This window comes from Daldinia loculata (assembly GCF_022478755.1).
Source record: "Daldinia loculata strain CBS 113971 unplaced genomic scaffold F4817scaffold_35, whole genome shotgun sequence".
NCBI classification, from domain to species: Eukaryota; Fungi; Ascomycota; class Sordariomycetes; order Xylariales; family Hypoxylaceae; genus Daldinia; species Daldinia loculata.
This window is the reverse complement of record NW_026054889.1, coordinates 49414-70501: the sequence shown is the minus strand read 5'-3', so window position 1 is coordinate 70501 and position 21088 is coordinate 49414. Positions and strand designations below refer to the sequence as shown.

At 47.1% G+C, this 21088-nt stretch overlaps 9 protein-coding genes across 9 annotated transcripts; 3 read left to right on the top strand and 6 right to left on the bottom strand.

Annotated features, from left to right (window-relative positions):
* Positions 1 to 5: 5 nt before the first annotated feature.
* On the bottom strand, positions 6 to 2510 carry F4817DRAFT_366303 (putative MFS transporter; the record flags this gene model as incomplete). Its single annotated transcript, XM_049306965.1, has 7 exons — positions 2038 to 2510; positions 1539 to 1938; positions 1374 to 1477; positions 1282 to 1308; positions 449 to 1204; positions 243 to 302; positions 6 to 179 (listed from the first exon to the last, which is right to left on the bottom strand). Exons 1-7 carry the CDS (start codon positions 2203 to 2205, stop codon positions 6 to 8), a joined length of 1689 nt encoding a protein of 562 aa, XP_049157634.1. The 5' UTR covers positions 2206 to 2510.
* Positions 2511 to 3251: 741 nt separating this feature from the next.
* F4817DRAFT_158432 (uncharacterized protein) lies at positions 3252 to 4928 on the bottom strand. Its single transcript, XM_049298062.1, has 3 exons — positions 4184 to 4928; positions 3946 to 4083; positions 3252 to 3878 (listed from the first exon to the last, which is right to left on the bottom strand). The coding sequence occupies exons 1-3, from the start codon at positions 4543 to 4545 to the stop codon at positions 3278 to 3280; spliced, it is 1101 nt and encodes a 366-aa protein (XP_049157633.1). The 5' UTR covers positions 4546 to 4928; the 3' UTR covers positions 3252 to 3277.
* A 176-nt stretch (positions 4929 to 5104) lies between these two features.
* Positions 5105 to 8565, bottom strand: F4817DRAFT_341918 (SNF2 family N-terminal domain-containing protein). The gene is made up of 6 exons (XM_049303835.1): positions 7751 to 8565; positions 7381 to 7697; positions 6413 to 7331; positions 5940 to 6366; positions 5561 to 5881; positions 5105 to 5495 (listed from the first exon to the last, which is right to left on the bottom strand). The coding sequence occupies exons 1-6, from the start codon at positions 8259 to 8261 to the stop codon at positions 5390 to 5392; spliced, it is 2601 nt and encodes an 866-aa protein (XP_049157632.1). The 5' UTR covers positions 8262 to 8565; the 3' UTR covers positions 5105 to 5389.
* Positions 8566 to 9513: 948 nt separating this feature from the next.
* On the top strand, positions 9514 to 10318 carry F4817DRAFT_158385 (transcription initiation factor IIA gamma chain). Its single transcript, XM_049298060.1, has 3 exons — positions 9514 to 9796; positions 9855 to 10002; positions 10079 to 10318. The coding sequence occupies exons 1-3, from the start codon at positions 9750 to 9752 to the stop codon at positions 10229 to 10231; spliced, it is 348 nt and encodes a 115-aa protein (XP_049157631.1). The 5' UTR covers positions 9514 to 9749; the 3' UTR covers positions 10232 to 10318.
* A 458-nt stretch (positions 10319 to 10776) lies between these two features.
* Positions 10777 to 12508, bottom strand: F4817DRAFT_158380 (uncharacterized protein). Its single transcript, XM_049298059.1, has 4 exons — positions 11806 to 12508; positions 11518 to 11614; positions 11419 to 11454; positions 10777 to 11349 (listed from the first exon to the last, which is right to left on the bottom strand). The coding sequence occupies exons 1-4, from the start codon at positions 12108 to 12110 to the stop codon at positions 10957 to 10959; spliced, it is 831 nt and encodes a 276-aa protein (XP_049157630.1). The 5' UTR covers positions 12111 to 12508; the 3' UTR covers positions 10777 to 10956.
* A 195-nt stretch (positions 12509 to 12703) lies between these two features.
* On the bottom strand, positions 12704 to 15684 carry F4817DRAFT_341913 (chloride channel protein). Its single transcript, XM_049303834.1, has 4 exons — positions 15242 to 15684; positions 15166 to 15181; positions 14762 to 15102; positions 12704 to 14709 (listed from the first exon to the last, which is right to left on the bottom strand). The coding sequence occupies exons 1-4, from the start codon at positions 15416 to 15418 to the stop codon at positions 12748 to 12750; spliced, it is 2496 nt and encodes an 831-aa protein (XP_049157629.1). The 5' UTR covers positions 15419 to 15684; the 3' UTR covers positions 12704 to 12747.
* A 127-nt stretch (positions 15685 to 15811) lies between these two features.
* Positions 15812 to 17121, top strand: F4817DRAFT_341911 (histone-fold-containing protein). The gene is made up of 4 exons (XM_049303833.1): positions 15812 to 16023; positions 16099 to 16287; positions 16348 to 16433; positions 16485 to 17121. The coding sequence occupies exons 2-4, from the start codon at positions 16224 to 16226 to the stop codon at positions 16938 to 16940; spliced, it is 606 nt and encodes a 201-aa protein (XP_049157628.1). The 5' UTR covers positions 15812 to 16023; positions 16099 to 16223; the 3' UTR covers positions 16941 to 17121.
* On the bottom strand, positions 17122 to 18500 carry F4817DRAFT_341909 (L domain-like protein). Its single transcript, XM_049303832.1, has 4 exons — positions 18145 to 18500; positions 18021 to 18061; positions 17688 to 17948; positions 17122 to 17619 (listed from the first exon to the last, which is right to left on the bottom strand). Exons 1-4 carry the CDS (start codon positions 18221 to 18223, stop codon positions 17251 to 17253), a joined length of 750 nt encoding a protein of 249 aa, XP_049157627.1. The 5' UTR covers positions 18224 to 18500; the 3' UTR covers positions 17122 to 17250.
* A 718-nt stretch (positions 18501 to 19218) lies between these two features.
* F4817DRAFT_366301 (tannase and feruloyl esterase) lies at positions 19219 to 20976 on the top strand (the record flags this gene model as incomplete). Its single annotated transcript, XM_049306964.1, has 3 exons — positions 19219 to 19677; positions 19726 to 19898; positions 19938 to 20976. 3 exons carry the CDS (start codon positions 19219 to 19221, stop codon positions 20884 to 20886), a joined length of 1581 nt encoding a protein of 526 aa, XP_049157626.1. The 3' UTR covers positions 20887 to 20976.
* Positions 20977 to 21088: the final 112 nt, after the last annotated feature.

Here is a 21088-nt window from a genome sequence, read left to right as displayed (position 1 = left end):
CTCATCTATAGAGAATGTAACTTGGAGTCCTTGGTCCAGCGGCGGAATTGCTTCCCCCAAGGGATAAAGACAACAAGGCCAAGGATCGAGAAGCCACATGTGAGGGCCATTAGTAGTAGTACAGGGGGAATGAACCCTGACCGTGTTGCCCAATCATTATAAAAGAAAATCATGCCGAACTATGAAATAGTTAGTATCGGACCGGGACGGAAAGGGGGGAAGATCTAGGTATGACGACTTACCCCGAAGGTATTCTTCACGATGGTGGCAGCGATCATAATCTCACCGGGGAGTGCTTTGTACTATATGTGACATGATGTTAGCTATACCTTCCAGTTCAGCTTACAAAAAGCAAATCTCATCACCAGCAGTCTAAATCCATAACGTATGTCATACCACGAATAAAAAGTAAGAGGTATGGAGTCAAGCTGAAAAGGGACATGCTTACCGAGTCCACCGCATATGCAATCGAAATAGCCGGGATCCCCACGACCTGCAGTCCAACGAGCGAGTACCCAATCACAACGATAACCTCCCACGCCCAAGAGCGCTGGTACCCCACAGCCGTAACCACCATGCCCACGAGATTGGCGCAGATATACGGCACCAGTGCCGGCAGCCTCATCTCCGCCTCCAACACACCCCCGTTGGCCCTTGCGCGCCTCAGCGCAATCCAATCAGACAACGGACCCGCCGTGACCAAAGCAACAATAGCACCCACCACAAACGCAAAGTTAACATAGCCGATCTGATCGGGGGTGAAGAAATACGGTGGCGCGCCGAACACCTGCGTCTGCGTCAGGTTTAGCGCCAACAGCGAGTTCGCCGCGAAGCCCATAGACAAAGACGCCCAGAGCACGATCGGGTAGTAGAAGAGAATCTTGATAGGCGAGAGGACGTCCCGCGCTAGTACGGCGCCGAGGTTCTGGCTGTGCTGTTCGTACCCGTGGCCGTAGCGGAGGCGTCTCCGGAGGGGCAGGAGGGAGAACTGCGCGCGTGATGGGCGGCCGGTGGCGTTGTGGTCGGCGGCTGTGAGGGCGAAGGGCTGCATCTGCGCTTCGGAGCTGGAGCTGGAGACTATGCCGTCGTTGGGCTTGCCTGTAGCGTTGGAGACCCTGACCTTTGTGACGGTGATCGGCGCACGGGGTACAGGGCGGTCGTACTTGGTTTCCGGGTGGGCGAGCAGGAGAAAGATCAGGCTTGCCTTATGCCTGTGTCAGATCTATAACAGGTACCTAACCTTGGGTTCTTTTAAATATTAGAGATGGGAGAGGAACTTACACTCTGTAAGATAGTACAGACCCAAAACTGATTAAGTTAGTGGTTAGTCGAAGCCCGATGATATTTTTAGAAATAGGGGCTGCAGCACTTACAAACCACCTCCACGAGATCTGCGAAGCGATTGCCCCTGAAATGATAGGCCCGATGAAAAGGCCTAGGAAATACGCCCAACTAGATATAACATCGTAAGCACATTCTTATATAGGTACTCATCATCATATCAACAACAAATTCTACTCACAAGTACAGCGCCATACTACTCCCCCTCTGATGCTGAAACAGCATATCCGCAACAACCATCGGCATAATACTCTCATTCGCCGCAGCACCCACCCCCGAAATAACGCGCGCGCCCAGAAAACTAGGATAGCTAGTAACAAGTCCTTGCCAGACATTGGCCAGAATGCAGATAATACTACAGACCAGGACGACGGGGCGGCGCCCAAACACATTGGCAGCAGGCACAATAAGGAAGTTGGCGTAGCCGAGCGTGATGGCGGCCGCGCCGAACAACATGTTGACTTCGGGAAGGGTCTTGTCGAACTCGGCCTCGAAGATGAGCGTCATGGGCGCGATGGCCATTGGCGTCATGATGCTCACGAAGACGAAGATGAACTGGTTGAAGATGATGATGGATTTCCATGTTGGGCTCCAGTTCTATGGACTATGTTAGTAGGCGCTTTGCTTTACTTAAGCTGCTACCTAGGTAGGTAGGTAGGTAGGTAGGTATGGCATGAATTGAGGATTGGAACTTACGAGCGGATCATCTGAGCCCGACGTCGGCTGAGGAATAAGTACGATCTCACTGGCACTCGCTTCGCCGGCATCCTGGCCCGTGAAAATAACATCGGTGCCGGGGATGATATCCGGCTTCTCGCTCCGTAGTATGGCTTCCATATTACCCACACGTCGATCGTAGCGCATACAGGTCAGTCAGAAAGACAAAAAAGCGATTTTTCTTGAGCGACGTTAGACCGGTAGATGCCTTCGCCTGCGAGCAAGACGGGTGGGACAGGTTATATCTTATCCCATTTCCATCGTCCTCGTTGTGTCTGCCCTCCCTCGCTCACTAAAGAATCAGCTCCCACCCATATCTTAAAGTTGCGTGCTCGGAGACCTACATACCGAGTTCCACGATAGACATATCCCTACGGCTGAATCTACCCAAAGGCTAGCATCCTAGACCCCGACGACATGGGTCAGATCCCAAATTTTAGTTTCTCCCGGACATTCCCATACCGGAGAGAAGCCCTGGAAGCTTGCATGTGCCATGCGACTCAACGGTATGTAATCCCATCTAGCGCGAGCTGGGATTTACTAATGTAAGGGCTTCCTTCGGTTGGGTGCAGCAATTATTTCGTGTCGAGTAGGACGGCAGTAGAGTGGTTGTTGGCGTTGAGGCTCCCGCGCCGGACGTCCGGATTGTGGGTTGCTTACGGGGGCGTCGAGCCAATAACCCTGTGTCCCGACGCGGTGGTAAATGGGTGACTCTAGGCTCCCTCCAACCATAATTTGCATCCTTATAACCTCTTCTAGCCCGGGTCGCGACATCTTACCTCGAATCAATATTCAAAACTTTGGACCTTGCTCTTTATGCGGATAGGTCCCTCACATCCTCACGTGGCGAATTGTTGCACTTACATGGTCATGACCATACAATGCCTCATTTATGAATAATATTCTAGTGCAAAGGACAATAACATTTACCTAGCTCATCATCTAGCATTTTGCCAAAGCCAAGGCTTGGCCATGTCTATTACCTATCACATCTATTATCATATCTCGGGCCAGCTACAAGGTTCTAGATGCACATTTGACATACACCTAACGCTAACTCTAGCTCGCTTAGGTTATATCAAAAGGTCCCTACATACTCGTAGGACTATAACCAGGATCTATTCACATCTATCTTCTATTCGACTCCTTACTGCCGTTTCTAGCTGAAAGCTTCAATTGCTTGTGCTTACCATCCTTCTACAGGTTCCCCCACCTCCTATTAGTAGTGAAGCTTGCGGTTCACTACGTTGATAAGCGGCTTTCCAGTAGCTAACTTTTCAAGGTTAAGTTCCAGGATATCTAGCAATCTATTCCAGAGGTTGTCGGTCTTCCAGCTTACATGCGGAGTGATGAGGAGGTTTGGGGCCCGCCACAGCGGATGCTCACTGGGTAGGGGCTCCGGATCTGTCACATCTAGCGCAGCCCCCCGAATCTGACCTGTCTCTAGCGCCTTGACGAGCGCATCTTGGTTGATGTGGCCGCCTCTTGCGATGTTCGCCACGAAGGTCTTTCTTTTACTAAGAATCTCGAACTGCTCGTCAGATATGATATGTCGCGTCTCTGGTGTTAGCGGTAAGCTAACAACTAGTAGGTCGAGACCTTGGGCAAGGAAATCGTTGACGTCTTCCTTTCTCGTGCCGTGGAACCACTTCGCCGGTAAAATCCCATCAGGATCGCCAGTACCCGGCACGCAGTAACTGTCATCTTTGCGCGACTCTAGGGTAGACCGTTCACCGCGCGTATAAGCATAGACCTCCATGCCCAAGACACTAGCCAAGCGTGCACATTGTCTCCCGATTGCGCCATATCCTAAGATACCTCTTACAATAAGGTTAGGGTTATTATTTCGTATACTTAACATCAATAGGGTTAACCCAATCAACTTACATTTGCTGTCCCGTTGAATCCTGAATACGTGCTGCAAAGGGCGATTCCCAGTTTCCCGCCTTCATGTTCGAAGCGTAGTGCAGGAAGTTATGTTGATGCGAAAGCCAGGCGCCGATGACCCATTCCGCGATTTGCGGCCTTTGTCATATGTCAGCTTAAAATACTTATATAAGGTGAAATATTCTCGTGATGCAGCTTGAATCCCATAGAGTAGCAGTAACTAAAAGAGTCAACCTACGCGTGAATGCCGTTCGAAGTAGAGAACTTGACTTTCTCGTCCTGATACGTGGGATGGTTCGGCCACCTATCCACACCGGCCGAGGTAACCTGGACGAAGCGGACGTTTGGTATCAGCTCGGCCGGAGGCGGCATAAACGTGGAGAGTATGGTCACTCCATCCCACATCTCCGCGGCGACATCTGTAGCTGTTACGACGGAGTGATCGGGGTTTATCGCATTGGCCCATCGCACTTGGAGACCTTTGAAGCGACTGGTAATGTGTTCTATCCATTCCTTTCTCTCTGGAAAAGGGAAGAAGACTAAAAGGATATCGTTACTGAGGGCTCCATTACCTACTCCTGTTTCTTCGACCGCAGACATAGTTGCTAATACCGTAAGGCCCGAACTTTTTGAAGCTATAGGATAATGACTTTGAACTTTGAAGTGGCGTGCTCTATTGCTTAATTGATCATAGCTTTGTTCGTCGGTATAATGTTTAGGATAAATGATTAACTCTATACTGAAGTCATATAGTCTAACCCCCTTTTTATTATGCGACAACCGAATGTCTGTTGTGATAAAAATGATTCGAGGATCTAGAGTAGCAAGAATCTTAGGATTGATGGTAAATTTGCGTTTCGAAGTTATTGTTCAGCTAGACCCATTAACAATGTAACCGAGGGGAGCCTTCACCAACTATTTAGGTAATATCTAATGTCTCGCAGCATGTGCCCTTGGGGACGTCGCTCACGTTATAGTGTAAGATATGAAGTTGACTTGCCCCGCTAGTAAACGAGGTGGATAACTAGAGCGCCATTGCTGGTTAGCATTGCGTAATTTCGTTAAGACCGATAAGTGCGATCCAACCCAGGAAGTCTAACTTATAGGCGAACCCGCGACCTTACTAAAAAGTCTTTAGGATATAGATGGAACTGAATTATGTAGATAAGGTTCCTGGTTTTATTGTTGTTAATTACTTAACATAAAGATAAATTCCGACATTTTAAGCTGGACGGCGAAGGAATGCAACATGATGTAAATATCGACATTCGTACATGATTATGTTAGCAATCCTACAAACAAATAAATAAATAAATGGCTTGGGTATGCTAAATGTAGTACATGGGAGCATAAAGTTCATCAAGCCACCTGATCCGATCCGCCTGGCCGATATAGGTAACGCCGATGCTTGTTGATACAGTTCAAATCCAAATATGGAATACATCTACTCTCCTTTCATTTGAGTAATACCATCCGCGGCAGTTTCGACGACTTGGAAACCGGCGGCATTGCCAGCGCCTCTAGCAGCGCGGTCAAAGGCCTCATCACTTCTAAAGAGGGGGTTAGCAAACAAGTAATTTCAATTATATATATAAGGCGCCAAGGGTAGACGTACCTATCACAAAGGGTGTCGATATCCTCGTCACTTAAAATTCGGTCACCACCTGAATGCTGGTACACTTCGCCGTCCTTCAACAACAGGGCCAGAAGTGTCTCCTTATCTAAAGTCTCGGCATTATCGAGCTTTTGGCCCATCGTCTTAAATCCTCCCTTTTTGATAACAAGCTTCTCTAGCCTGCGCTTCGCGTCTGCGCTAAGGAGGAGTTCTTCCTCGACAGTTCCCTTTGTGGCAAGTCGGTAAATGACGACTGGACGCGTTTGGCCAATTCGGTGACAGCGATCCTGCGCCTGTAAATCCTGCTGCGGGTTCCAATCACTGGGTAATTTACGTTAATTAGCTTGCCCCCTGTATAGACCGAAAAAAGCGAACTTACCTATCGAATAGTATCACGGTATCTGCGCTCGCAAGGTTGATACCCTGACCACCCGCTCTGGTCGACAATAAGAATATCTTAAAGTCGGGGTCCTCGTTGAACTCTTGAATCTGCTGTCTTCTATCTTCTTGAGAGACACCTCCGTCGATACGACAAACATTCCACTTACGCAATTCAGCACAATAATCATGAAGTATGTCCAACTGTGTCTTGAACTGCGAAAAGATGAGGACCTTATGTCCACGTTCAAACAATTCCGGAAGTAATCTGTCCAGGAGAAGCATCTTTCCAGAAGCTGTCACGATGCTCTCGTCGACCGGGATATTATCGCCATATGTCCATGGGCTGTAGAAATTGTGAGGACTATTACACACAAGTCTTAACTGCATTAAGGGGTTGCCAAGTTTCTTGTCGGCGATTTGAAGCTCTATGTTATGTTAGACTAGTCGTATAGCCTGGGCTTCTAAACTTACTAGCAAGGTCGAGCGTGGCTGCACGCTCAATTTCTTCTTCATCCCGCATGTCTTCATCAGATTCATCATCTCTAGCAGCAAGTTCAGCTGCTAGTTTTGCTTCGAATGCATCATCATCCAATTTGTCTTCATCAGAGTCATCTGCTGCCTTATACGAGGGGCGACCCCTGCGCGGTCGTCCTCGAACGCTGCTGGCTGGAGTAGATTGTCGACTCGATTTACTACTCTTTGGTGATGATGCTTCGCTGGTAGGCGCGACTTTCCGCTTACTAGTCCCTTTAGCTTGAGGAGCAGGTGAGCTATTCTTGGGCGTTGCTTTCAATGTCGCCCCTCCTTTCTTACCCATCATCATGGCAAACGCATTACTTTCGGACGGAGATGGCGCCTGGGTTACTCGAGAACTGTTCGCGCGGGAGGATTGACGACTCGACCTTCCGGAACTGACCGAGCTGTTACGGGCCTCAGTCAACCGTTCGACCACCTTATTCTCCAAATAGGCCCTTGTGTCGGTCTTCTTATCGCCGATCACATTATATAGATCCGTCTGCTCTTTAGTCATTGGTGCAAACAGTACGTATTCTCGCTTCCTTGGTAAGTAGTTGGCTACATCTGCCTTAATTCGACGAAGGAGTAGAGGTTGTAGAACTTTGTGTATTTTGGAAACGAGGTCTTGGTTTTTCTTATCTTCAATGAACTGCGTAGTACCCTCTTCATCTTGCAGATCACTAAAATCAAACCATACTTCGAATGCTTCCCAATCGAGGAATGTTTCTGGCATTAAGAAGTGAAGGAGTGACCACAGTTCTTTCAGATTATTCTGCAAAGGTGTGCCAGTGATGAGAAGCCGAGTAGCTGACTTGAATTGTTGTAGCTCTCTGAAAAGCTTAGCGTCGGAATTTTTCATGCGATGTCCTTCGTCCTATGATATGTTAATGTCCAGAAACTTAATCAAAAACAGATATACCCACAACGACGATGAAGGCCCAGTCAATCTTAGAGAGGCTTGCGCGGTCTCTAAGGACCATTTCGTAACTGGTACAAACCACAGGAAATCGCTGGGTTGGACGGCCCTTCTGATAATTTTTCATGATCTTATCATGAAATATCTGCTGCCGTTCTTGGGGGGTACCATGATATAATACGAATGGTATTGTAGGAGTCCACTTGCGAAACTCGTCCTGCCAGTTTGATAACGTACTTAATGGGGCGATGATTAGATGCGGGCCGAAATAGTTCTCCTGTTCTCTTAATAATGCGACGAGAGAAATAACTTGAATCGTTTTTCCTAATATTCGGTCAGATGAGGCGAGCTTGAGGTCACTATAGACAGATACTAACCTAAGCCCATCTCATCTGCTAATATCCCACTGAGACCTTGCAAACATATCTCGTACATCCACGTAAGACCTTCGAGCTGATAGTCGCGCATAGTTCCGCCACTCATGATTTTAGGCTGCTGCTTTAATTGTAAACCAGCATCGGCCAATGCCTGGTTGCCGAAGTCGCGGCCGACACGACCGAGAGCTTTCGTCTTCTGCGTTAATATGTCGCTAAAAACTTTGCTTTTTCGGAGGAGCTCGTCGAGTTCCTTAGCCTTGCGAGCCCTCTCCTGGGGAGATAGCTGAACTTTGCGCTTCCTCCGAGAAGCAAGTCGTTTTGCCTCTGCTCTGGTATTCTCGGCTCTGGCCTTCTTCTCCTCGGTGAGCATTTGCTGCTGAGTGAAAGTTGAAGTGAGACCCATTTTGAGACTATCTGGGTCATCGGCGGGGGGTGGTGACGAAGGAACACTAGTGGGTAGGCGAGAGGAAGAGCGGATAGAATCGACGTCTGAAGACGAAGTAGACGCCATTCCAAAGGAAATAATAAGGAAAGAGATATAATATAATTAGGTGGAGGGTTATAAGTGACGATTATAAGCTAATAGATTCCGAATGAGTGAATTGGAGTAGATTGGAGACTAGGTGGGCATTACAAAAAGCAAAACTAAACAGGCACCAGAGGAGGAATGATGATTTCACAGAATTACAATTACCAATTTACTTAATCCCGGTGTTAGTAACTAGCGCGTCGAAGGCGCTGAGAGACGACGCGAGCGGGTTGCGCTATCACGCGTTAAGTGGTTGTGTGGACCTGCCCGGAAACGTTCCTGCAACTTGCAGGCTGCAAGTACGTACATATGTAACAGACAGGGATATGAATCTGCAGCTGCTGTAAGATTGTGAGGGAATCTCTACATTAGCGTCAGGATATGAGGCCTAAGTACCGTACTTTTACAGTAGTAAGGATTAAACCGTAAATTTACCGTTTAAGGCTTTAATATTATTTAAATGTATAAACGTTTTATTATAACTTTTGTTATATATATAATTGGTATATTTTTGGTTGGTTATTTAAATGGTTTATATTTTTACAAATAGTTTTTTTAAATTAACGGTTTTAATACGGTTTAAAAAAGTGTAATATTTAAATAAAAAAATCGCGATTATTATTTTATATATTTAAATAATTATAAGTTATATACGTTTATATGTAATAATGTATTTAAATAATAATTTTATAACCGTAACCGTAATTATAACCGTAATTATAATATGTTTAAATGTAAAATAATATTTATTTTAATTATTTATAACTTTTTAATTTAAAATAAATAAATATATATAATAATATTTATTTATTTATTTAAATATGTAATATATAATTTTTTTTTATTTATTAAATATATTTTTTTAAACCGTATTAAAACCGTAAAAAAACCGTTGGTTAAAAAAAAAACCGTTGGTTAAAAAAAACTATTTATAATAAAAAAACTATTAATTTAAAAAAACGTTTAACTTTAAAAATACCGTTATAAAATAATACCGTTAATAAATTTAATTACCGTTTTCTTTTCGTATTAAAATACGTAATTATTTAAATAATTATACCGTGAATATACGGTATTAATACGGTTTTAAAGTTTTATATACTAACGCTAATGTAGTAGGAGTTCACATATGTAATTGGAGATTACCTAATGTTTGACATATTATGTACATTGCACCGCCACGAAGTCTACTGCGATCCGTTACATAGAGGTACCTAGATCACTAGTACACAGCCATAATTGGTACCCCGGCCAATCTCTCCCCGCTAACGCTAGGACATAGGACATAGGACATCCTTGACTAATCTCAATTGCCATTCCATTTGTCGCAAACCTACTGCTTTCAACAACAACCGCCATCCACGACCCATCTCCCGATTTGATCGCTCAAGCTGTCGCGCCGGCCTACCGTCTCGATAATACTACGACATCATACTACATACATTCCATCTACCGGCAATTACCATCAAGATGGCTACTACAGGGCAGAACTTCTATGAATTGTACCGACGGAGCAGGTATAGCGTCATCTTCAACCCACACCGTTTAGGCCTCCGTTGACAATCTATATCGCAGCGTCGGGGCCGCGTTGACAGATACCCTCGACGATCTCATTACAGAGCACCGGATAGATCCCCAGCTCGCTATGAAGATCCTCGCGAACTTCGACCGCGCTATCACGGAAGTGCTACAGGAGAAGGTCAAGGCTCGCCTGAGCTTCAAGGTAAATATTAGTATCCCGGTGCTATAGCACATGATGGAGTTGGGCGTTAATCATCCTACTTTGCGCGGCCGTATAGGGGAGCCTGGATACCTACCGATTTTGCGACGAAGTCTGGACTTTCCAGCTCAAGAACGTTACGTTCAAGATGGAGAATGGTGGACAGGTGGTCTCAGCAGACAAAGTCAAAATCGTGGCCTGCACTGCGAAGCCGACCGGTAATACTGCATAGACGGCAGTCCATGCGTCTCTGAATAGTTCTCTTAATTTTCGTGACGGAAGGTGGTACTTGGTGCATACCTCCACGCATTGTTTTGGAGCTTGCGATCTCTTTTTTCATACGTTACAACCGACCGAGCCAAGGATTGCCGCCATTTTCCGCCCTTTGCGATAGAAACCCCGAAGTTAGCAACCTTCGAACGAATATTCATTGACGATCGGTCTCGAAAAATGACAAGTCTGGTAGAGGACTGATACAGCAGCAGGGCGTGGAGTTTTTGTAGAATTATGCCTTTTTAAGATGGCCACAGGTTTATTTGCATACGACGGCGTAACGCGTATATGGCGGGTTTCATGGCGTTTTACGGAAAAAGGCATACTAAATTGTGCAACTTGCATTGCAATTCGGATTAGGTATTGGCATGCGTTTAATATAGAATATTAAGCCTATCCACCCAACTCGCCCCAATATGTGTTACTTGCTGGATATTTTTGAACAAACTATGATTATAATTGATGGCATCGTAACATATGGCTCAACTTCAGACTACCAGCAAGGAATAAGAGGATTTAAGATGAACTTCAAATCTATTTCTATCCATCTAGGTAGATATTCGATATATATGGTCCCGGGTACCAGTCTCTCCGAGCTCGTTAAGGAGAGACGTAAGTAGAACAAATATATACTCTCAATATCTGTTCCAATAAATCTGTCGCTTATTCTAAGCGTACGTCGATTCAACTTAAATCTCCCAAGAGGGCGACATCCTCATCCTCATCATCCTTCTCTACGGGTAAGATACCCTCGACCTGCGGGGCTACGCCGGTCCCGCGGCCCAACTCGGCTGCTGATTCGGCGTCGTGATCATCATTAATGTTTTCTTCATCATGATATTCGCCCTCGTCTAAGGGAGTCGTCGCCTCGCTGCCTTCCTCTTGCTTGCCCCGGCCGATGATGACGTTCCCAGCGACAAGTAATGCGGCGCCGGCCCACCACAGTGGCGGTAACGACTCAGAGAAGATAGCTAATCCTAGTAGAGCCGTGATGACGAAGTTGGCGGACGTGTTCATGATAGATACTTGTGTTGTTGAGTTGCCCTTCGCGAGGGCTTGTGTAAATAGGGTCCACATCTGGGAGTTTCATGTTAGATTTGATGACTCCTGATATGGTTTAATCAGTGAGATGTGAACTAAACATACCACTCCGTTGAAGATTAAATTAAGACCAAAGAAACTCTATATAAAGATGGTGTTAGTAACTGGTATACTTATCTCGAGTATAAGTTGAAAGAGACTCACAGCTCGCACAACAACCTCGACAACTCGTTCCAGGTCCGTCAACCCAAAGAGTCCCGAGATTCCCCGGGCTATATGAGTGGAAAGTTCATTTGTAGTCCTGTTCGTGGGATAATCTTAGATTAGCATTAGGCTATACCTTAGCTTCATAATATGTTGCTTGTTTTCTTCCAAGGGATTGAATTTTAAAATTTATATAACCCTAAAGGTTGCCATTTTGGAACGAACGACTGAGGTGGGATGAAAAGTATATAGAAGAGACCATAACTAGAGGATGTAAGATGAACTCACAATTTCGCAAACACGCCGTTAAAAGCAGCGCAAGCACCACTAGCAACAGCAAATACAATCCACCGATTCCTAACCGTCCAGGAAGCCATAGCGGCAGAATCTCCGGCAGTATAGCCCTCGTCGCTGTCGTCTTCCGAAGATGCCGGACCGTCGCCGTTATAATGTATATTCGTCCGTCTCTTCTCGGCAGCAGCTACGGCAGGTTTCCTCGCTCGAACGGAGGCGGAAGTAATCGAGGAAGAATTAGTAGTCGCAGTTGCAGTCGCAGTCGCAGTCGCAGACTGGGGTTTCCCGGGTCGGGACATTGTGGATTAGGTTACTTAGGTAAGGCTCCGGATACGTCGGTACGGGGCTGCGTATGAGGTGTGTTACGTAGGTAGGTATGTACCTAGGTAGTTAGGTACATACAAAGATAGCAACGCAGGAATAAGTGCGCCCGACTACTGGAACTGGGACCAATGGAATGGACCACGGGTTCTGATGCCGTGCCGAGAATGTCTCAGCTTATGGGATCTGATAAGCGCTGCCGGAAGCATCCAATTCAGGTATTTCTTATTACCGAGTTTATTCCGGACGCGTGGCTTTTTTAATGCTTGGCTATTTGAATTTGAATTTCAATAATATGTCAACACTATTCGAGAAGATGAGCCGTGTCGTGGGTCATATTAAAACTCGGTAACCTACGTGCATATGCGGATATCCATATGTCTCGGACATATTCGTGCATTTCAAGTTCGGCATTTAATCGTGTTCCTGCAGCGGAAAACAAGAATTAGCCCCACTATTCGTCACCAGCTAATTGACATCAGAACTTGTCTCGTTGTAGATCACGGGATTTAGTCTATCTATACTGAATCTATCCTTCAAGCACTTTCATATATGGAATATCATATCGGATCGGTAAACAAGTAATTAGTTCGTGTATATTTCGAGTTATTAAATCTATCTATTCTCTAATTCAACCCCATCGTCTGCACCCACATCCTCATCGCCATCCATGATCTGCCCGCCTGCTCTCACATTCGCCGCGCTCCCGAGCCGTATACGGCCACCAGTTGCGCTCGCGACTTTTACCGAGACCCATCCGCCAACTCTATTCATAAAACCCCAGAGCTTCTCGTAGACCTCCAGGATCTCATGATCGTCGCGGGGGTTCTCAGCCGCCTCCGCCTTGAACTGGTATCTCAAGCAGTCCTTTGCTGTGACTAGGCCCGACAGACGCCCGTGGTGCTCTATTAAGATTACGCGTGGTCCGATCTTGCGGAATAGTTCCATCACCGTCTCCAGCGGTAGCCGCGGGTGTACCGTAACTGGCGTCGCATCTACGTACCGACTAAAGTCGAGAGATGCCGATGACGCACTATAATCCATGCTGCTGATGGTTACGGTGGGAGTGATGGGCGTGACCGTACTAATCGCTGGAGGCGAGAAGGTGCATTTGGCCTCGGGGCTGATCGGAATCGCTCGCTCGCGACGTAGACGATCAACCGCATAACGTAGCTCCGTACGGCCAATGTATCCGACAAGAATCTTCCTTGTCAGATCCTCAACGACAGGGAAACCCTGATATTTCGGTTGCTTTAGGAGATCTTCGACGGCTTTTAGCGTCATGCCATGGACAGGTATGGCTATCACATCGTTGGTCATTGCTGCCGATACTGGAACACCAAAGTTGTGTTCTTCCTTGTTATCCAAGAAGGGGAAGCCGCTAAACCAAATCATCCGGTCAGCAATCCCGCCTTTGCCGAATAGGTCAGATACCATTTTCGTAACACCGACAACAATCATGGTAGGTAAGATGTATGTTAAGGCCCCAGTGAGTTCGAACATAATAACCACAACCGACACAGTGATATGCATTATGCCACTGAGTGCAGCGGCGGCCCCTAGAAAAGCATAAGTCCCGGGAGTAATGCAAGGCTCGTCCGGCTGACAAGCAGCAAAGAAGGCGCTATCCGGGTGAGCATCGTGGATAGCCTGCATGATAATCCCAACAGTCCGGCCGAAGGTTGCCCCTACCGCCATAGACGGCACAAAGATACCGGCGGGCACTTTGCAACCATACGAGATAATGATTAGGAATATTCGAACTGCCGTTGCAATGGCTAGTGATAAGATATTGGCCCATCGCTTATCATGCTCACAAAGTCCATGGTAGTCCTCGGTGCCTTCGCACTCCAGGAATAGAATTTCCATGCTCTCCGTCATGTCAATCCGGAGAAACGCGTTAGGATAGCATATGATAGCTGTTCCCGCGGCTAGCAGCGTAGCCTCAAGAACTGCCCACTTTGAAAGATACTTCTTTCGGAACGCCTGAGCGCGTAAATTCCACTTAATCACGAACGCGCCGTAGAGGCCTCCAAATATTCCAATGAAGATATAAGGTACCGTTTCGAAGAAATGCCACGACCGGTCATATTTGACTTGGAACATGACAAGCTGGCCAGTCCTAAAGGGGTTCATCGCCGCCAAGGCTGCTGTTGCGACGAGCGCACAGAAGTAACTCCTCCACATAGTCTTAAGGGGGAAATAGTTGGACATCTCCTCCAGAGAGAATAAAACACCGCCGATAGGGCTGCCGAACGCGACTCCGACTCCTGCAGCTGCACAAGCACTAAGTATCTCCCGTGTCTTGGATGCGTTCCGCTTATACTTATCAAACATCCTCGAAATGACATTGCCTGTGCATACTGCATAGTGCACGCTAGGGCCTTCTTTGCCGACTGAAAGGCCAGAAGAGATGGCCAAAGGTAGAGCTACAGATTTGATGACTAAAGTCCGGAGACCTAGGAATCCCTTCATAACAAACCCAGCAATAATGCATTTGATCTCGGAAATACCTGAGCCCGCAGCATAAGGTGCGAATGACTTGACAAGGGTAGCCGAGGTGAAGGCAAAGGCAGTCTAAATGGTTTAGTTTTAAGGATATGAAGTAGTAAAGAGGAAGAGTGCTTACTCCAAACATGATATATATAAGATAATTAACAGGTTCGAATCCTGTCCAGCGATGCCAGTGATCACATCCGTTGTCCTCACCCCAACAGCAGAAATTCTCGTTGAGATAGAAGGCCGTCGTGCAGTAACCCATTTTGATATCGGCTAGCCATTCGGTTATTATATTCAAAAGGGCGGCGTTGAGCCCAATAGCAGCGCCTATTAGGGTCACGACGATCCAGCCCTGGGCAGCGTCATAGGACTCCCATAATTTATACCTCCATGACACTCTGCCATTGCCGGGATTCTTTCTGCGGCGCGCTTTGCGGCGTAATCTTTCTTGGGCTGCATCCTGTACCCAGTCTATGTTTTTGTCTTAATATCTCCTCACTACGAAATTGGATCGGGTCTCGTTGGCGCGCATACCTATGGTAGTAAAGTCCTAGGCATTACATTAGCGAAAGGCGCGACTAGCATCGCAGAACAGCGCCGGAGAGCGCACCTCATATCTCTTGATCTCCGCTATTTCTTCGTCGATCTGATGCTCCACTGGCGCATTGCTTCCCAGCCCCTCTCCTTGCTCGACGGTCGATACCGCAAAGGATAACCTAGAACTAACAGACGGTCGGCGGGATAACTGGGAGCGCGATGCGGAGAAGGAGGTGGTACGGGAAGACATGAAGGGCCGCGACCATTCTCAGCTATTCATTTGCGGGGTTACTATATACTAGATAATTCGATTGCGACATGCGCAGTTTGGATAGGTAATAGGTATAGGTAAAGATTGGATTACCTATGCGGCCAAGGCTGAATGCTGAATGCTGATCTTGAGTTGGAATATGTACAAGTAACAGTTAGAGCTGATTGCTTATACGTAATTGGCCTGAGGTTGATATTGGAAAGCAAGGGTCCTGTGCTTTAGTGGTCGTTCAAGCTTTCCCAGCCTTGGCTATGGGGGTACCAAGTGTAACATTGAACCTGCACAGTATGAAGTGCCCCATTCACATGTCATATAAGGGAAGCAACCACTAAAGTTAGTACCTTCTTGTCCTAGTCATAGTTTCTGCACAGTATCTATACAGTTTTTCAAGTTTAATGGAATCGCGTCTCCGCAGCTTTTCACGCGTTTACGTACATGTAATGAAATGCTTCTGAAGACAAGCATTTTAATCGTATCTTATATAAAGAAGCCCGACAAGCTACAACCATTATTAAATTAAATCTGGGCATCAAAGAATATCGGTTGACAGGAATAATCACTATTTGAACATCTTCCAATTACAGGTAAGTTCAGCTTTTATAAGACGGGACTTCAAATATAAAACCACAGCATTCCTTTATTACTAACACAACTCATAGTTCCTATACCTTCAAATTGAGTTGGACCGTTCCATTTTTAGGACCCTGAACTGCGACTTATTCTAAACATCCTTCTCGGAGCTTGGCCTATTCGTGCTTCTACCACCTTGAGAGATCTTGTCGCAATGCCGTATAACACAACGGCAATTCCGCCTCGCAAGGAGGTCACGGGCCAAACTCAGCTGCCCTGTGAGCTCACCTTTGTATTTCATTCTTCATATACCATGTCCTAACCACCCAACGTCACAGTGTCACGAGTGAAGAAGATTGTAGCTCAGGACCAGGACATTAGCATATGTTCCAACAATGCCGCATTCGTCATCACACTTGCGACTGTAAGTCTAACCTCTTCATCCCCTTCAACCCCCTACTAACCCCTCACTCAGGAGATGTTCATCCAATATCTCGCCGGCGAAAGCTTCACCATGGCCAAACTCGGCAAACCCCGCCGCAACATCCAGTACAAGGACCTTGCAGCTGCCGTCTCGCACCAAGACAACCTCGAGTTCCTCGAGGACGTGATCCCCAAGACAGCCCCATACAAGCAGATCAAAGCGCAAGCAGCCGCCACGCGCAACCAGCTCAGCAGCGGCGCACCCGGCATCCAACGGGCGGGCGACAAGCAGCGCGAGGTGCCGGCGACGAATGGAGGGGTTTCGGCAAAGAAGCACAGGCCTAGCACCAGTCGTTCGAGCTTAAATGGAGGCAGCTTCGTGGGCGCTAGTGGTGCTCGGATCATGAGCGATGACGACGGTGCGGAGATGGACCCGGCGGATCAACTGCATCATGAGATGCGGCAGGCGAATCGGGAAGAGGATGAGGATGTCCAAATGAGTGGATAGGGGCTATAATGTCTGGGTTTCGATATTGATATAAGTGGCTAAATATAAGTCTGACAGAATGTTCTAATTCCACTACGCAAGGCTGGATTTAATTGTGGCAGGATAGAGCACATTGTGTGGATTGTTCCCGGGTGGTTAGTCCGTAGCAGATCAGTCATCATGAATCGATTTACTTGCTTGCGTCTGCTGGCGAAAGAATTGCATTATTGCCTATTCCATGGGTATACCCGAATTTTCATTTTGTGACCATGAACTATACGCCAAATTACCACCTCGACCTAACTTCCACCCTCAAATATAGGTAAGTATCTCACTCCTCCATCTCGTCGTTCAAATGTACACCAGCCGGAATCCTGCCCTCTCGCAGCATAGCCTCGAGCCTCGTAATCTCATCCAGGCTCGTAGCCTTCTTGATCATGTCCTGCAAGCGCGTCTTCTCCTTCTCCGTAAGCTTGATGCGCGACATGCGCGTCGGTAGGGCCCCGGAGGGAGCACCGTTAGCGGAAAGCACCGAGTCGAACGTCTTAGACTTGACGCCCATGATCTTGGAGGCTAAGTCTGTGGGCTCCTCCGCGGTGCCGAATAGGGTCGCGGCTTGTTTTCGCTCTGCGTCTTTCACCTTCTCGAAGTCGAGGAATCGGACTGTCGGGCAGCGCCATAGGATCCAGTAACGGTAGTACTGTGGTTCGGCAGAGCGTATTAGCCTATGTTCCTAGTCATTATTTACTTGGGTATTATTCAGCCTACCTCCTTCTTCGTGACGGGGTTATCTCGTAGAACCAGGTGTGTCAACCTCGGGAAAGATCCAAGCGGGTCCAGATCTGCCAGCTCGCTCAGGTTGTTCGACTCTAATTGTAGAGTTGTGAGGTTCGGGATCGAGTTCGCGAGGGTAGGTTGTATAGATGCGATGCGGTTTCGCTGTAGGAGAAGGGAGCGTATGCGCGGGGATAGGGGGAAGTTCCCCAGCACCTGGATATCATTGTCGACGAAGTCTATGCAATCTTGCGGCTAAGTATCGCCTACGCATCAGTAATTGTGCCTTTGTATAAGGGAAAGTAAACAAAAGGAAAGCTCGCTTACACCTGCAACGCCCAAGTTCTCGATGGCGGGGATACGATGTCCTGTTCACAGCCGGCAAGGGCATCGCTATCAATTCTGCTCTTCTAGATCAAAAAAGTGTAGTATCTGTTCTTTTCCGACGTACCTCGAAGCTCGAGCTCACGCTCTTTCAACGCGTTAAGCCAGGAGGGGGAGTTCTGAAGGAGCTCGACCGTGAGCCTCATGTTGGGCGAGGGTCTGCGAGAAGTTTTACCGTTTCAATATGTACCTTAAATGGGTCGTCTTTGAGATTTCGTCTGGAAGTTGGTTCGTGTGATAGGAATTGTTAGACTATCGTGTTCAATCGAATTGTCGCGTGCTTGTGGTGGTTCCAGCTGTCTAACAAAACAAGGCTGAAGGAAATAAAAAATTGTGATGCCAATGGATGGAACCTTGAACCAAGCAAGCTACCAGCCTCAAATTGAATTGTGGGGTGCGGGGAATGTATCTTCGTACTGTACATATTCTATATTCTATGATCTATCAAGCTGCCTTCGAATAGCTTCATCTTAGCTTCATAACCCGTCTAATAAGTAATATACTTGGTACTCTGGCTCGCCGGATGTATGGGTTTCGATTTGTCATATTATTTGTCTAGCTCTGTCGCATTTCGTCAACATGTTTCTTAAGTTCTATTGTGTCCTTGATAGGAACCTCGATGACCCTTTGAGAACAACTCTGCAGGTTTGGACCGTAACTCTAAAAGTAGGGCAGTAAATCTATTCAGATTAATGTACTAGTAAGTTTCTATACGCCCATCCATACAGCATTTCGTAAGTTCTCGCAAATTAGATTAAATAGTTAGATCTGATCAGGGTTTGCTGATGCCAGCAGCGCAGCATTCAAGCTTGGTGTACGGACTCCGCCGCAGTGCTTCCGGCTTAACGTCAGCCCGCCGGCTGAGTGCATGTCAGAAAAGCATGGCATTTAGAGAATCATAAGTCGGACACGGTTAAACTTAATGTTCTAAGTCATTAATGTTGCCAGTAGCTAGTATCTCACCTCAGCTGTTCACCCTGCGCTGAGCATTGGTATTCACAATAGGGGTTAGGCAGAAGCAGTGTTGTGTTTACGTGAGTGTATATATATATATATATATACCTATCCAATACGATCTACCCGATAATCAATATGAATGTAAATTTCCATCTGTCGATACCTATTTGTAACATTGGCGACGATGCATTTTCATAGGAGTCAAATACTGGGCTCTATGCTCGCCTTAACACCTCAAGCAAGCCATGCTTATCCAGGTACTAGCCCAAAATGTTCTCTCGACAACATAGCCCACCAGCTATCCTCGATTGGCAGCTCACTATCTAATAATGCGACAATACTATCGGTTACTCATGTTCAACTAAATGGTAGTTATGGTGATCCCCATTCACCTCAGGGTCTCCCATCTTTGGTCTCGACAGGCCTTCCGGACCTCTGCGCCGTCGAGGTTAACGTGACTTCGTCCGAATCATCATCCTACACAATCTCTATTTTCCTACCGTCTAAATGGAATTCGAGATTCCTCGCGACTGGCGGGGGCGGTACCGGCGGATACGTCAATTACCTTGATATGGGCGTTGGATCGCAATATGGATTTGCTACGATGTCTACGGATAATGGCCATAGGGGCTCTCCTTATGACGTTAAATGGGCCTACAAGAGCCCGCAAAAGCTGATTGATTGGGGCTAGCGGGCTATACACGGGTCTGTTGAGCTTTCGAAACGACTGATTAAAGGCTACTACGGCAAGAATATCCAGTACTCCTATTACACTGGCTGTTCTACCGGTGGCCGACAGGGTCTCAAGGAAGCCCAGGTCGGTGCCGATAGCTTTGATGGCATGCTCATCGGGGCGCCAGCTTGGTGGATAAGCCATCAGGTGGCTTGAAATACTAAGATCAGTAATGATTACTACCCCGTGGACGACCCGAAGAGCATCCCCAATGAGTTATTCCCAACCCTAATAGCTCAAACTGTAGTTGATCAATGCGACGAAATCGACGGTGTCAGGGATGGTATCGTCAGCGACCCCGAAAACTGTTATCCGGACTTCGAAGTATTATCCTGCGACAGCACCGGTACGAACTCATCTGCGTGCCTCACGTCCTTGCAGCTGGAGACTTTAGCGAAAATCTACGAGGACTACTACATCGGGTCAGAGTTCGTGCACCCGGGTCTTGAGCTTTCTTCCGAACCAGGGTGGCCGCAATACTTATTTGCCGATACACCAACTTCCTGGGGTATCGACTACATCAGATACGTCGTGTTTGAAGATCTAAATTGGCCTCTTGACGAGTACAACTCGAGCGTTTACGAGCGGTTAAAGAACCTGGAAATATCGCACGAAATTGATGCGGATCAGTTCGATATGTCTCCTTACCGAGAACACGGCGGAAAAATCCTGATGTACCACGGATTATCTGACCCCTTGATTGTTACGCGTGGCTCGTCGCACTTTTACAAGCAGGTCGAACTAGCAACTGGAGAGACCTACCCGATTACCGACTGGTTCCGTCTTTTCTTCGTTCCGGGCATGCTGCATTGTTCAGGCAGTCCGCCCGGGGTTGATGCACCGTGGCACATCAATGGCGCCGGTCAAAACTGGCAAACTGGTTCGGGTGCATATTCTGTCCCCGGGTTCCAAGACTCCAAACACGATGCATTGCTTGCGCTCATGGAATGGGTTGAGGGTGGAAAAGCGGTGGACCAGATAATTGCAACGGCATGGCACAATTCGACTGACCCAAGTTCTGGGGTATGGAAACAGCGTCCTATTTGTCCCTACCCGAAGACTGCCAAGTATAATGGCGTGGGCGATGTCAACGAAGCCCGAAGTTGGAAATGTGCATAATAAGTCTCAGGGGTTAAGGCGTAAGGGAATTGGGTATATCTGCAAAAGTTGGCCGAGTTAAGTCGCCTCTCTACTATGTATCAATACCGGTATATTAATGTATTCAGTATATGAATATAATTTCCGTTTAATACGTATGTTTTCGTTCCGGATTGGACTTGCCAGAGCTGAGCTGCAGGTGACTCCTTGGTGGCGTTCTCAA

Excerpts from the sequence above, each read along its gene's own strand:
- F4817DRAFT_158432 (XM_049298062.1), bottom strand. The coding sequence starts at position 4,545 with ATGTCTGCGGTCGAAGAAACAGGAGTAGGTAATGGAGCCCTCAGTAAC. Across the intron at positions 4,084-4,183 it reads ACTTCGAACGGCATTCACGC|GCCGCAAATCGCGGAATGGG; the intron begins GTAGGTTGACTC and ends CATATGACAAAG. Across the intron at positions 3,879-3,945 it reads GATTCAACGGGACAGCAAAT|AGGTATCTTAGGATATGGCG; the intron begins GTAAGTTGATTG and ends CCTTATTGTAAG.
- F4817DRAFT_341918 (XM_049303835.1), bottom strand. The coding sequence starts at position 8,261 with ATGGCGTCTACTTCGTCTTCAGACGTCGATTCTATCCGCTCTTCCTCT. Across the intron at positions 5,882-5,939 it reads ACCGTGATACTATTCGATAG|TGATTGGAACCCGCAGCAGG; the intron begins GTAAGTTCGCTT and ends TAAATTACCCAG. Across the intron at positions 5,496-5,560 it reads ATCGACACCCTTTGTGATAG|AAGTGATGAGGCCTTTGACC; the intron begins GTACGTCTACCC and ends CCCCCTCTTTAG.
- F4817DRAFT_158385 (XM_049298060.1), top strand. The coding sequence starts at position 9,750 with ATGGCTACTACAGGGCAGAACTTCTATGAATTGTACCGACGGAGCAG. Across the intron at positions 9,797-9,854 it reads GAATTGTACCGACGGAGCAG|CGTCGGGGCCGCGTTGACAG; the intron begins GTATAGCGTCAT and ends TCTATATCGCAG. Across the intron at positions 10,003-10,078 it reads AGGCTCGCCTGAGCTTCAAG|GGGAGCCTGGATACCTACCG; the intron begins GTAAATATTAGT and ends GCGGCCGTATAG.
- F4817DRAFT_158380 (XM_049298059.1), bottom strand. The coding sequence starts at position 12,110 with ATGTCCCGACCCGGGAAACCCCAGTCTGCGACTGCGACTGCGACTGCA. Across the intron at positions 11,455-11,517 it reads TCGAGGTTGTTGTGCGAGCT|AGTTTCTTTGGTCTTAATTT; the intron begins GTGAGTCTCTTT and ends ATCTTTATATAG. Across the intron at positions 11,350-11,418 it reads ATTTAATCTTCAACGGAGTG|ATGTGGACCCTATTTACACA; the intron begins GTATGTTTAGTT and ends TGAAACTCCCAG.
- F4817DRAFT_341913 (XM_049303834.1), bottom strand. The coding sequence starts at position 15,418 with ATGTCTTCCCGTACCACCTCCTTCTCCGCATCGCGCTCCCAGTTATCC. Across the intron at positions 14,710-14,761 it reads TTATATATATCATGTTTGGA|ACTGCCTTTGCCTTCACCTC; the intron begins GTAAGCACTCTT and ends TAAACCATTTAG.
- F4817DRAFT_341911 (XM_049303833.1), top strand. The coding sequence starts at position 16,224 with ATGCCGTATAACACAACGGCAATTCCGCCTCGCAAGGAGGTCACGGGC. Across the intron at positions 16,288-16,347 it reads GGGCCAAACTCAGCTGCCCT|TGTCACGAGTGAAGAAGATT; the intron begins GTGAGCTCACCT and ends CCAACGTCACAG. Across the intron at positions 16,434-16,484 it reads TCGTCATCACACTTGCGACT|GAGATGTTCATCCAATATCT; the intron begins GTAAGTCTAACC and ends CCCCTCACTCAG.
- F4817DRAFT_341909 (XM_049303832.1), bottom strand. The coding sequence starts at position 18,223 with ATGAGGCTCACGGTCGAGCTCCTTCAGAACTCCCCCTCCTGGCTTAAC. Across the intron at positions 18,062-18,144 it reads GCGTGAGCTCGAGCTTCGAG|GACATCGTATCCCCGCCATC; the intron begins GTACGTCGGAAA and ends GGCTGTGAACAG. Across the intron at positions 17,620-17,687 it reads ACCCCGTCACGAAGAAGGAG|TACTACCGTTACTGGATCCT; the intron begins GTAGGCTGAATA and ends GCCGAACCACAG.